At 41.0% G+C, this 13,867-nt stretch overlaps 1 protein-coding gene across 2 annotated transcripts in view; it reads right to left on the minus strand.

Annotated features, from left to right (window-relative positions):
• LOC133575646 (coiled-coil domain-containing protein 6-like) overlaps positions 1 to 13,867 on the minus strand; it is a 36,941-nt gene that overhangs the window by 18,717 nt on the left and 4,357 nt on the right. For both annotated transcript variants that reach the window (XM_061928475.2, XM_061928382.2), the window contains exons 2-3: positions 8,910 to 9,059; positions 1,833 to 1,961 (exon numbers count right to left, since the gene is read on the minus strand). In XM_061928475.2, the coding sequence (XP_061784459.2) occupies positions 1,833 to 1,961; positions 8,910 to 9,059 (279 nt within the window). The remainder of the gene's footprint in view (positions 1 to 1,832; positions 1,962 to 8,909; positions 9,060 to 13,867) is intronic.

A 13,867-nucleotide genomic window follows, 5' to 3' on the forward strand; every position in this document is an offset into this window, starting at 1 on the left:
CTTGAAAGCATAAATAGTATAAACACTTTTAACAGTATAACAGTACTAAACAATTCCAATAGATAACATTGGTGTCATTACCTTTTTGTGGCTAAAATCCAAATTTAGCAACGGCATTAGACTTGTGTTTTTTTGTCCCAACGTGGTCTTTTACATCGCTAATTCCTCCGTGTCCGATCGAAAAATCTTGTCTGCACAAGGTGCAATTCGCTTAGTTTTCGCCCTTTTTGGAACGGATACCGTAATTATTCCCGGATAGGCTTTTGAATATTCTTCACGGAATGACTGCAGTTTTCTTTTCGGTTTAAGACTCGTTTGCCATTTTTCTCCGGCTGATTCCATGATCGTTCGCTCGTTTGGAAACAATGGGGCGGCATGGCGTAGTGGGTAGAGCAACCGTGCCAGAAACCTGAGGCTTGCAGGTTCGCTCCCCGCCTCTTACCATCCAAAAATCGCTGCCGTTGTGTCCTTGGGCGGGACACTTCACCCTTTGCCCCCGGTGCCACTCACACCGGTGAATTGAATGATGAATGATAGGTGGTGGTCGGAGGGGCCGTTGGCGCAAATTGCAGCCACGCTTCCGTCAGTCTACCCCAGGGCAGCTGTGGCTATGAAAGTAGCTTACCACCACCAGGTGTGAATGAATAATGAGTTCTACATGTAAAGCGACTTTGGGTACTTAGAAAAGCGCTATATAAATCCCAGGTATTATTATTATTATTAATGGGCAACAGGTGCCTCGTGCTTGGCAGCGGTGCTATAAATAGCCTCCCGCATGGCATTCGGAATGGCTAGATAGGAAGTTACGGGAAGCAGTGTCGATTGTCATTGTTGTTTCGCGATTTCGTGAATAAAACTTAAAAAAAAAACGAAAAACATTGAAAGTTTTCCACTTGTATCGCTAGCAACGGCATTAGACTTGTGTTTTTTTGTCCCAACGTGGTCTTTTACATCGCTAATTCCTCCGTGTCCGATCGAAAAATCTTGTCTGCACAAGGTGCAATTCGCGTAGTTTTCACCCTTTTTGGAACGGATAATTATTCCCGGATAGGCTTTTGAATATTCTTCACGGAATGACTGCAGTTTTCTTTTCGGTTTAAGACTCGTTTGCGATTTTTCTCCGGCTGATTCCATGATCGTTCGCTCGTTTGGAAACAATGGCAACTGGTGCCTCGTGCTTGGCAGCGGTGCTATAAATAGCCTCGCGCATGGCATTCGGAATGGCTCGATAGGAAGTTACGGGAAGCAGTGTCCATTGTCATTGTTGTTACGCGATTTCGTGAATAAAACTTAAAAAAAAAAAATTTAATTAATGAAAAAACTTATTTTTTATCACTGCAACCGTAACCCGGAATAGGTTGATGAAAACCGTACTAATTACGGGAAAACCGGAGTAGTTGGCAGGTATGCTCTTTTATCCTGCACTACCATGAGCTAATGCAACAAAATGTCGTTCATATCTGTACTGTAAAGTTCAAATTTGAATGACAATAAAAGGAAGTCTAAGTCTCTAAAAATAATCAAAATTGTACTTAGTTTTTCCTGCTGTTAAAATTTTTTCAAAAAATCTATACAAAATAATCAATAATCCATTTAGTAAATGTAGTGAAATGGCAGAAAATCAGAGTTGTCATTGGGAGGCAATTGGCTAAGTGTCATAGTGCTCTGGTCATAGAAAGCTCCATTTGGAGAAGTATGTAGCGTAACACACAAGCACCACTCAGACTAATAAACATTTACAGCAACAATCCCCCCCAGGAAACATCGGACCGAAGACCATAAACATAGCTGGAAGTGAAAAGTCGACGTCATCCAACTTTGGCGTACGTTACCTGCTCCAGCGTGAGCTGCTTGGAGATGGTCTCGTTCTCCATCTTCTTGATCTTCTTCATGAGCTTGTTGACCTGGAACTCCTGCTCCTGCTCCAGGTGCTGCTCCAGCTCGGCCTTCTCGTGCTGGAGCTGCGATGGAGCAAAGAAGGGAAAAAAAAGAGCGGGGTTGAGCGAGCCGTGAGTCACCCGTCAACTATTTGAAGACAACAGTGGAAAATATGTCCAATGTTGGCTTGAAAAGGAAGATGGAAATGAATGAAGTGGCAGTCATGGTAACCACATTGGGCAGATAAGACACTAACGAGAGGTGAGGGTCAAAAACGCGTCTTTGTGTCAAATTATATGAGCAGCACTTATCCGTCACTAGGAAAAGTGCTCATGTATTCATTTAAGGGGAACAACTGTTTCCATAGTCCTTGCAACGACTAAAGCAGACATGATTAAAGCTGCAAGCACAAACACTGCAATGAAGTCAGAGCAAGTCTTTCAAATGAGGACATGGTGATTAAGGCTGAAACGACGCGTCGACGTAGTCGACGTCATCGGTTACGTAAATACGTCGACGCCGTTTTTGTGCGTCGCATATTTACGTCACACTACTGTCATGGCGGAGCGCAAAGCAGACGGTGCGAGCGAGGGGAAAAAAGCACGCCAAAAGTCGTCAAAAGTGTGGGAGTATTTCAATAAACGGCCTAATAATGTTGTTGTATGCACACTGTGTCGAGCGGAAATGGCCTATCATAGCAGCCCAACGGCTATGAACGAACATTTGAAAAGAAAACCGACAGCGTTCTTGCCATCACCAAGTAAATCGTCCGCGTGCGTATACGTTGTCATTATTACACAAAAACATGAATGTGTCATTTGTATCTGCGTTGTAAAATCATAAACTAAAGCACCGTTTCGCTCTGAGAGGCGCGTTTGGCGTGCCTGTTCAGTGTTTACAAAGACGCGCTCCTCTTTAACGCTGTGGAGAGGCGGCGGTGGCGAGCAAGCTGCGAGGCGGGGCGCGCCGGGAGCGACGCTGCAATCGTGCCCAGGTGCGCGATCCGAGCGAGCGAGGAAGAGGAGCCGAAAAGCGAGGAGAGAAAAGAGTTGGAAGAGAAAAGACTTTGTGTAAAATTAAAAGATTGTAAACCTGGCAAAGCCGTCTGGCGTTCAGTCTGTCGGTCCTGAAAGAACCCCACGGCACAAGACGTGTCACAAACGCTAACGTTAATTAGTTGTGCAAATACCTTTTACAACATTAACAGTTACATATACTATGTACAAACCAACAATTAACTTTCACTTTAATCATACTATCATTGTTGTTATTAAGCAAAATAAGCAATACTTTTACTTTTGTTGAAATGTTTACACTGTTGTTACAGAATATTTCGTTTTGCACTTTTTTTGTATTGAATGTTTATCTTTATTTTTGCACATTTTAGCAAATAAGCAATACTTTTACTTTTGTTGAAATGTTTACACTGTACACTTTTTTGTATTGGATGTTTAGCTTTATTTTTGCACATTTTAGCAAATAAGCAAAACTTTTACTTTTGTTGAAATGTTTACACTTGTTACAGAATATTTCCGTTTTGCACTTTTTTGTATTGGATGTTTATCTTTATTTTTGCACATTTTAAAGCAAAATAAGCAATACTTTTACTTTTGAAATGCTTATACTATTGCAGAATATTAAGATTTGCACTGGATGTTTACTTTTATATTTGCACATTAAAAAGCAAATAAGCTACTTTTAATTTTGTTAAATGTTAAAAGTTTTAAATGTTTACATTGTTACAGAATATTTTGTCATGTTGTTGTCAATGTTGACTGAGTGGCCATACTTTTTTTTTTGTAAATAAAAGCCATGCCTTTTGAAAAAACTGGCCTACATTTATTTTTTCCTCTTCATTTTAAATAAAAAAAATAATCGGTAAAAGGAAAAATAATCTATAGATTAATCGAAAAAAATAATCTATAGATTAACCGATTAATCGAAAAAAATAATCTATAGATTAATCGATAGAAAAATAATCGTTAGCTGCAGCCCTAATGGTGATTAAGTGAGTTCATCTACTACAGGGTCAAACTGTGGCACTCATGCCACCTTTGTTGAAGGGCTTGGCGATAGGGCAAAAAACATGATCACGATTACTCTAAGCACATTCAATCGATCGCAACTGGACTATTTGGTTTGTCTAAAAATACGTTTTTGCCTCTCATCTGACAAATCTAAGTCTAAGACTAGATGTGACCAATCTAAGTCTAAGTATAGATGTGACCAATCTAAGTCTAAGACTAGATGTGACCAATCTAAGTCTAAGACTAGATGTGACCAATCTAAGTCTAAGGCTAGATGTGACCAATCTAAGTCTAAGACTGGATCTGACCAATCTAAGTCTAAGACTAGATCTGACAAATCTAAGTCTAAGACTAGATGTGACCAATCTACAGGACACGTTGGGAAGACTATGTCTCCCAGCCGGCCTGGGAACGCCTCGGGATCCCCCGGGAAGAGCTGGACGAAGTGGCTGGGGAGAGGGAAGTCTGGGCTTCCCTGCTTAGGCTGCTGCTTCCGCGACCTGACCTCGGATAAGCGGAAGAAGATGGATCGATGGTAACCAATCTAAGTCTAAGACTAGATGTGACCAATCTAAGTCTAAGGCTAGATGTGACCAATCTAAGTCTAAGACTAGATGTGACCAATCTAAGTCTAAGGCTAGATGTGACCAATCTAAGTCTAAGGCTAGATGTGACCAATCTAAGTCTAAGACTAGATGTGACCAATCTAAGTCTAAGGCTAGATGTGACCAATCTAAGTCTAAGACTAGATGTGACCAATCTAAGTCTAAGGCTAGATGTGACCAATCTACAAACCCCGTTTCCATATGAGTTGGGAAATTGTGTTAGATGTAAATATAAACGGAATACAATGATTTGCAAATCCTTTTCAAGCCATATTCAGTTGAATATGCTACAAAGACAACATATTTGATGTTCAAACTGATAAACTTTTTTTTTTTTTGCAAATAATCATTAACTTTAGAATTTGATGGCAGCAACACGTGACAAAGAAGTTGGGAAAGGTGGCAATAAATACTGATAAAGTTGAGGAATGCTCATCAAACACTTATTTGGAACATCCCACAGGTGTGCAGGCTAATTGGGAACAGGTGGGTGCCATGATTGGGTATAAAAGTAGATTCCATGAAATGCTCAGTCATTCACAAACAAGGATGGGGCGAGGGTCACCACTTTGTCAACAAATGCTTGAGCAAATTGTTGAACAGTTTAAGAAAAACCTTTCTCAACCAGCTATTGCAAGGAATTTAGGGATTTCACCATCTACGCTCCGTAATATCATCAAAGGGTTCAGAGATTCTGGAGAAATCACTGCACGTAAGCAGCTAAGCCCGTGACCTTTGATCCCTCATCTGTACTGCATCAACAAGCGACATCAGTGTGTAAAGGATATCACCACATGGGCTCAGGAACACTTCAGAAACCCACTGTCAGTAACTACAGTTGGTCGCTACATCTGTAAATGCAAGTTAAAACTCTCCTATGCAAAACGAAAACCGTTTATCAACAACACCCAGAAACGCCGTCGGCTTCACTGGGCCTGAGCTCATCTAAGATGGACTGATACAAAGTGGAAAAGTGTTCTGTGGTCTGACGAGTCCACATTTCAAATTGTTTTTGGAAACTGTGGACGTCGTGTCCTCCGGACCAAAGAGGAAAAGAACAATCCGGATTGTTATAGGTGCAAAGTGTAAAAGTCAGCATCTGTGATGATATTGGGGTGTATTAGTGCCCAAGCCATGGGTAACTTACCGTATTTTTCGGAGTATGTTGCGAGACCGAAACTTTATGAAAATGAATCTTAATATTAATCCATATATAAAGCGCACCGGGTTAAAAGCCGCACTGTCAGCTTTTGAGTAAATTTGTGGTTTTTAGGTGCGGCTAATAGTGCGGAAAATACGGTAATTCGCACGTGCCGAAAATGCATAATAAAAAAGGAAAAAAACATATATAAGTCGCACTGGAGCCCTGCCAAACTATGAAAAAAACTGCGACTTATAGTCCAAAAAATACGGTACACATCTGTGAAGGCACCATTAATGCTGGAAGGTACATACAGCTTTTGGAGCAACATATGTTGCCATCCAAGCAACGTTACCATGGACGCCCCTGCTTATTTCAGCAAGACAATGCCAAGCCACGTGTTACATCAACGTGGCTTCATAGTAAAAGAGTGCGGGTACTAGACTGGCCTGCCTGTAGACCAGTAGTTCAGTCACAAAGACATTCTGTGCCTGCCTGCAAGTCCACATTCAGGGCAGGAGTACAGGTAAGCTGCAGTATAACTAAAGTCTGTCACTGAAGTCGCTCCTCCTTCTCAATGTTGTGTTACAACTTCTACGCTCGTGTTCAGGTTCTCCCCTAAACTGCCAAAATACCTGTGGCCGTGGTTACAGGCGCGGTCCCTATGACATTATCGAGTGATTTGCGTAATTGGCTAGGATGGATATGATTTTCTTTAAAAAGGCTCAAAAAATGTATGTAAATCTGTTAGTATTAATACTTGTTTTTAAATTGTTTTGCCATATTTTCAATTGTTGCTGCTTTTTGTACGATCATATAATCGCACTTTGTTGACTTTTAAGTGGCATCTTAACAGTCTTAAACGGCCATACAAGTATCAAACGCAGGGTTTCTGCAGGCATCAGCAAGTCTAATTTAATGCTTTTTAATGCAACTTAAAATACATTTAAAGTCCATGACCTACTGCAGATAGTTATATATACAGGTAAAAGCCAGTAAATTAGAATATTTTGAAAAACTTGATTTATTTCAGTAGTAGCATGCTGGGTAGTGTAGTTGTTATATTCGCTAGCTCATAAAGTTAAAAGTTAAAGTTAAAGTACCAATGATTGTCACACACACACTAGGTGTGGCGAGATTATTCTCTGCATTTGACCCATCACCCTTGATCACCCCCTGGGAGGTGAGGGGAGCAGTGGGCAGCAGCGGTGGCCGCGCCCGGGAATCATTTTGGTGATTTAACCCCCAATTCCAACCCTTGATGCTGAGTGCCAAGCAGGGAGGTAATGGGTCCCATTTTTATAGTCTTTGGTATGACTCGGCCGGGGTTTGAACTCACAACCTACCGATCTCAGGGCGGACACTCTAACCACTAGGCCACTGAGTAGGTCTAAGACTAGATGTGACCAATCTACGTCTAAGACCAGATGTGACCAATCTAAGTCTAAGACCAGATGTGACCAATCTAAGTCTAAGACCAGATGTGACCAATCTAAGTCTAAGACCAGATGTGACCAATCTGAGTCTAAGACCAGATCTGACCAATCTGAGTCTAAGACTAGATGTGCCCAATCTAAGACTAGATGTGCCCAATCTAAGACTAGGTGTGACCAATCTAAGTCTAAGACTAGATGTGACCAATCTAAGTCTAAGACCAGATGTGACCAATCTGAGTCTAAGACCAGATGTGACCAATCTGAGTCTAAGACCAGATCTGACCAATCTGAGTCTAAGACTAGATGTGCCCAATCTAAGACTAGATGTGCCCAATCTAAGACTAGGTGTGACCAATCTAAGTCTAAGACTAGATGTGACCAATCTAAGTCTAAGACTAGATGTGACCGATCAAAGTCTAAGACTAGATGTGACCGATCCAAGTCTACGACTAGATGTGACCAATCTAAGTCTAAGACTAGATGTGACCGATCAAAGTCTAAGACTAGATGTGACCGATCAAAGTCTAAGACTAGATGTGACCGATCCAAGTCTACGACTAGATGTGACCAATCTAAGTCTAAGACCAGATGTGACCAATCTACGTCTAAGACCAGATGTGACCAATCTACGTCTAAGACCAGATGTGACCAATCTAAGTCTAAGACCAGATGTGACCAATCTGAGTCTAAGACCAGATCTGACCAATCTGAGTCTAAGACCAGATCTGACCAATCTGAGTCTAAGACTAGATGTGCCCAATCTAAGACTAGATGTGCCCAATCTAAGACTAGGTGTGACCAATCTAAGTCTAAGACTAGATGTGACCAATCAAAGTCTGAGACTAGATGTGACCAATCAAAGTCTGAGACTAGATGTGACCGATCCAAGTCTAAGACTAGATGTGACCAATCTAAGACTAGATGTGCCCAATCTAAGACTAGATGTGCCCAATCTAGGACTAGGTGTGACCAATCTAAGTCTAAGACTAGATGTGACCAATCAAAGTCTGAGACTAGATGTGACCGATCCAAGTCTAAGACTAGATGTGCCCAATCTAAGACTAGATGTGCCCAATCTAAGACTAGATGTGCCCAATCTAAGACTAGGTGTGACCAATCTAAGTCTAAGACTAGATGTGACCAATCAAAGTCTGAGACTAGATGTGACCGATCCAAGTCTAAGACTAGATGTGACCAATCTAAGTCTACGACTAGATGTGACCAATCTATCTACGGTAGGTTGTGAGTTCAAGTACCAATGATTGGCACTCAGCATCAAGGGTTGGAATTGGGGGTTAAATCACCAAAAATTATTCCCGGGCGCGGCCACCGCTGCTGCTCACTGCTCCCCATCACCTCCCAGGGGGTGGTCAAGGGTGATGGGTCAAATGCAGAGAATAATTTCACCACACCTAGTGTGTGTGTGACTATCATGGGTACTTTAACTTTAACTTAACAATTGCATGAAGTGTTTTCATGCCTCTAGAAATCAAATATAATGCTTTTTCATGCCTTCATTTTCTCAAAATCCATTTAATGGCTTTTTAATGCCCTGTAGCAGCAACAAGAAATAAAATCGGGTGGATATTGTAACACGTGTCGGGGAGGCGAGTCTTGTCACAGACTTTCTGCTTTTTCTACTACTACTGTTGACCTCAGCTTTGGCCGTACAACAAGTTCCACTTCCTGTTCTGCGGTTATCATCACATGTATCCTATTTTCCCCTTTGTTTGATAAAATAATGTCCTGCTGAAGGGGCATCGGCGCCGTAATAAAGGCAGCCGGGGTGTATTTCACACAGTTTTCCTGCGATTGCACTCACATGCATGAGCTTCCTGGACAGCTCGTTGGTGAGGAACTCCTCCTCCTTCTCGTAGTTGACGGCCAGGGTCTCTTTCTCCTTCTGGAGGGCTTGGATCTTCTTAAACAAGGTGTTGCTGATGAACTCCTCTTCCTGCTCCGCTCTGGCTTGCTGCAATAAGCATAGCAAATATTAGCCAAGTGCAGTGGAACACCTGAGTTGAAACATGTAGTACAGTGTTTTTCAACCTTTTTTTGAGCCAAGGCACCATTTTTTGCGTTGAAAAAATCCGGAGGCACACAAACCAGCAGAAATAATTAAAAAACGAAACTCGGTTGACAGTAAAAAGTTGTTGACGCAATTGTTGGATATGAATTTAAACCATAACCAAGCATGCATGACTATAGCTCTTGTCTCGACGTAGGTGTACGGTCACCACCTGTCACACCACACCCTGACTTATTTGGAGTTTTGTGGTATTTTCCTGTGTGTAGTGTTTTACTTCTTGTCTTGCGCTCCTATTTTGGTGGCTTTTTCTCTTTTTTTGGTATTTTCATGTCTTCCTTTGAGCGATATTTCCCGCATCTACTTTGTTTTAGCAATGAAGAATATTTCAGTTGTTTGTATCCTTCTTTGTGTGGACATTGTTGATTGTCATGTTATGTTCGGATGTACTTTGTGTACGCCGTCTTTGCTCCACAGTAAGTCTTTGCTGTCGTCCAGCATTCTGTTTTTGTTTACTTTGTAGCCAGTTCAGTTTTAGTTTTGTTCTGCATAGCCTTCCATAAGCTTCAATGCCTTTTCTTAGGGGCACTCACCTTTTGTTTATTTTTGGTTTAAGCATTAGACACCTTTTTACCTTCACACTAAGGCTGAAACGACGCGTCGACGTAGTCGACGTCATCGGTTACGTAAATACGTCGACGCCGTTTTTGTGCGTCGGCGCGTCGCATATTTACGTCACTCTACTTTACTGTCATGGCGGAGCGCAAAGCAGACGATGCGAGCGAGGGGAAAAAAGCACGCCAAAAGTCGTCAAAAGTGTGGGAGTATTTCAATAAACGGCCTAATAATGTTGTTGTATGCACACTGTGTCGAGCGGAAATGGCCTATCATAGCAGCACAACGGCTATGAACGAACATTTGAAAAGAAAACCCCCGACAGCGTTCTTGCCATCACCATCAACAAGTCAATCGTCCGCGTGCGTATACGTTGTCATTATTACACAAAAACATGAATGTGTCATTTGTATCTGCGTTATAAATTCATAAACTAAAGCACTGTTTCGCTCTGAGAGGCGCGTTTGGCGTGCCTGTTCAGTGTTTACAAAGACGCGCTCCTCTTTAACGCTGTGGAGAGGCGGCGGCGGCGAGCGAGCGGCGAGGCGGGGCGCGCCGGGAGCGACGCCGCAATCGTGCCCAGGTGCGCGATCCGCGCAGTTGGAAGAGAAAAGACTTTGTGTAAAATTAAAAGATTGTAAACCTGACAAAGCCGTCTGGCGTTCAGTCTGTCGGTCCTGAAAGAACCCCACGGCACAAGACGTGTCACAAACGCTAACGTTAATTAGTTGTGCAAATACCTTTTACAACATTAACAGTTACATATACTATGTACAAACCAACAATTAACTTTCACTTTAATCATACTATCATTGTTGTGTTATTAAGCAAAATAAGCAATACTTTTACTTTTGTTGAAATGTTTACACTGTACACTTTTTTGTATTGGATGTTTAGCTTTATTTTTGCACATTTTAGCAAATAAGCAATACTTTTACTTTTGTTGAAATGTTTACACTTGTTACAGAATATTTCCGTTTTGCACTTTTTTGTATTGGATGTTTATCTTTATTTTTGCACATTTTAAAGCAAAATAAGCAATACTTTTACTTTTGAAATGCTTATACTATTCCAGAATATTAAGATTTGCACTGGATGTTTACTTTTATATTTGCACATTAAAAAGCAAATAAGCTACTTTTAATTTTGTTAAATGTTAAAAGTTTTAAATGTTTACATTGTTACAGAATATTTTGTCATGTTGTTGTCAATGTTGACTGAGTGGCCATACTTTTTTTTTTTGTAAATAAAAGCCATGCCTTTTGAAAAAACTGGCCTACATTTATTTTTTCCTCTTCATTTTAAATTAAAAAAAAAAATCGGTAAAAGGAAAAATAATCTATAGATTAATCGAAAAAATAATCTATAGATTAACCGGTTAATCGAAAAAATAATCTATAGATTAATCGATAGAAAAATAATCGTTAGCTGCAGCCCTACTTCACACTGCCTCCTGCTGTTTCCGACATCTACAAAGCAATTAGCTACCTGCTGCCACCTACTGATATGGAAGAGTATAACATGGTAAGTCTGCCGAGCTCTAGACAGCACAGACACTCAACAACAACACATCATTTGCAGACTATAATTACTGCTTTGCCAAAAATATTTTTAAGCCAAATAGGTGAAACTAGATAATCCCCCACGGCACACCAGACTGTATTTCACGGCACACTAGTGGTTGAAAAAAACTGATGTAGTAGTTGCAAGATGATGATTCACTCTTGTTTTTCACTTGCTTGCCAAAAAGGAAAACGGACTTTCCCCCTAATGGCTTGTGAGATTTTGTGGGAGGAAAGCGGCATTAATCAGTTGGAGGAGGACAAGAAGACACCCAGCTCAGCCTCACCTCCACCCGGGGTGAAGCAGGGTGGCCAGCCAACACATGAGCTCCCTCGGCCTACATACTTGTCATCTCACCAGGGGATCCATTACACGTCGAGCAACGCAAGCAAACCCACTTGAAACCTTCCACTGTGTCAAAGCCCAGTTAGCATTTACGCCCTCATCGGATGCTCCAAAAAAAAACACTTCCGTGAGGTATCAACTAGGACTGGGCGATATATGGAATATACGATATATCGCGGGTTTGTCTCTGTGCGATATAGAAAATGACTATCGTGATATTTGAGTATACGTTCTCAGGCAGTTGCTTTTAGCTGCCGGCATTACACTACAGGCTTTTCTCACTCTTTCTTGTCCATCCTTCTCACAGAGACATAAAACAAGCGCACCTTCTTACATACGTCACATACTGTCGCGCGTGCAAAGTCATACGCCCTCGCCGAGCAGACACGTAGAGATATGGGTAGCGTTAGCTGTAAGGCTGAAACGACGCGTCGACGTAGTCGACGTCATCGGTTACGTAAATACGTCGACGCCGTTTTTGTGCGTCGCATATTTACGTCACACTACTGTCATGGCGGAGCGCAAAGCAGACGATGCGAGCGAGGGGAAAAAAGCACGCCAAAAGTCGTCAAAAGTGTCGGAGTATTTCAATAAACGGCCTAATAACGTTGTTGTATGCACACTGTGTCGAGCGGAAATGGCCTATCATAGCAGCACAACGGCTATGAACGAACATTTGAAAAGAAAACCCCCGACAGCGTTCTTGCCATCACCAAGTCAATCGTCCGCGTGCGTATACGTTGTCATTATTACACAAAAACATGAATGTGTCATTTGTATCTGCGTTGTAAATTCATAAACTAAAGCACCGTTTCGCTCTGAGAGGCGCGTTTGGCGTGCCTGTTCAGTGTTTACAAAGACGCGCTCCTCTTTAACGCTGTGGAGAGGCGGCGGCGGCGGCGAGGCGGGGCGCGCCGGGAGCGACGCCGCAATCGTGCCCAGGTGTGCGATCCGAGCGAGCGAGGAAGAGGAGCCGAAAAGCGAGGAGAGAAAAGAGTTGGAAGAGAAAAGACTTTGTGTAAAATTAAAAGATTGTAAACCTGGCAAAGCCGTCTGGCGTTCAGTCTGTCGGTCCTGAAAGAACCCTACGGCACAAGACGTGTCACAAACGCTAACGTTAATTAGTTGTGCAAATACCTTTTACAACATTAACAGTTACATATACTATGTACAAACCAACAATTAACTTTCACTTTAATCATACTATCATTGTTGTGTTATTAAGCAAAATAAGCAATACTTTTACTTTTGTTGAAATGTTTACACTGTACACTTTTTTGTATTGGATGTTTAGCTTTATTTTTGCACATTTTAGCAAATAAGCAATACTTTTACTTTTGTTGAAATGTTTACACTTGTTACAGAATATTTCCGTTTTGCACTTTTTTGTATTGGATGTTTATCTTTATTTTTGCACATTTTAAAGCAAATAAGCTACTTTTAATTTTGTTAAATGTTAAAAGTTTTAAATGTTTACATTGTTACAGAATATTTTGTCATGTTGTTGTCAATGTTGACTGAGTGGCCATACTTTTTTTTTTGTAAATAAAAGCCATGCCTTTTGAAAAAACTGGCCTACATTTATTTTTTCCTCTTCATTTTAAATAATAAAAAAAAATCGGTAAAAGGAAAAATAATCTATAGATTAATCGAAAAAAATAATCTATAGATTAACCGATTAATCGAAAAAATAATCTATAGATTAATCGATAGAAAAATAATCGTTAGCTGCAGCCCTAATCTTGTGTGACATCACGCACAAAAGTGCACTTTATTTGTTTTAAACTATTGTAGTGGCGTTCTGTACAAAAAAATGCACTTTTATTTAGTGTTGATTTGATATGTCACCTTTCTTTCATGTGTGACAAGAACAAGAAAGTTTGATCATATTACGCCTATACTGTATATACCTTTATATACATATATATATATACCTATACTGGCTCACCTGCACTGGCTTCCTGTGCACTTAAGATGTGACTTTAAGGTTTTACTACTTACGTATAAGATACTACACGGTCTAGCTCCGTCCTATCTTGTCGATTGCATTGTACCATATGTCCCGGCAAGAAATCTGCGTTCAAAGAACTCCGGCTTATTAGTGATTCCCAGAGCCCAAAAAAAGTCTGCGGGCTATAGAGCGTTTTCTATTGGGGCTCCAGTACTATGGAATGTTCTAGCAGTAACAGTTAGAGATGCTACCTCAGTAGAAGTATTTAAGTCCCATCTTA

The sequence above is a fragment of the Nerophis lumbriciformis genome, linkage group LG02 (assembly GCF_033978685.3).
Source record: "Nerophis lumbriciformis linkage group LG02, RoL_Nlum_v2.1, whole genome shotgun sequence".
Lineage (NCBI taxonomy): Eukaryota > Metazoa > Chordata > Actinopteri > Syngnathiformes > Syngnathidae > Nerophis > Nerophis lumbriciformis.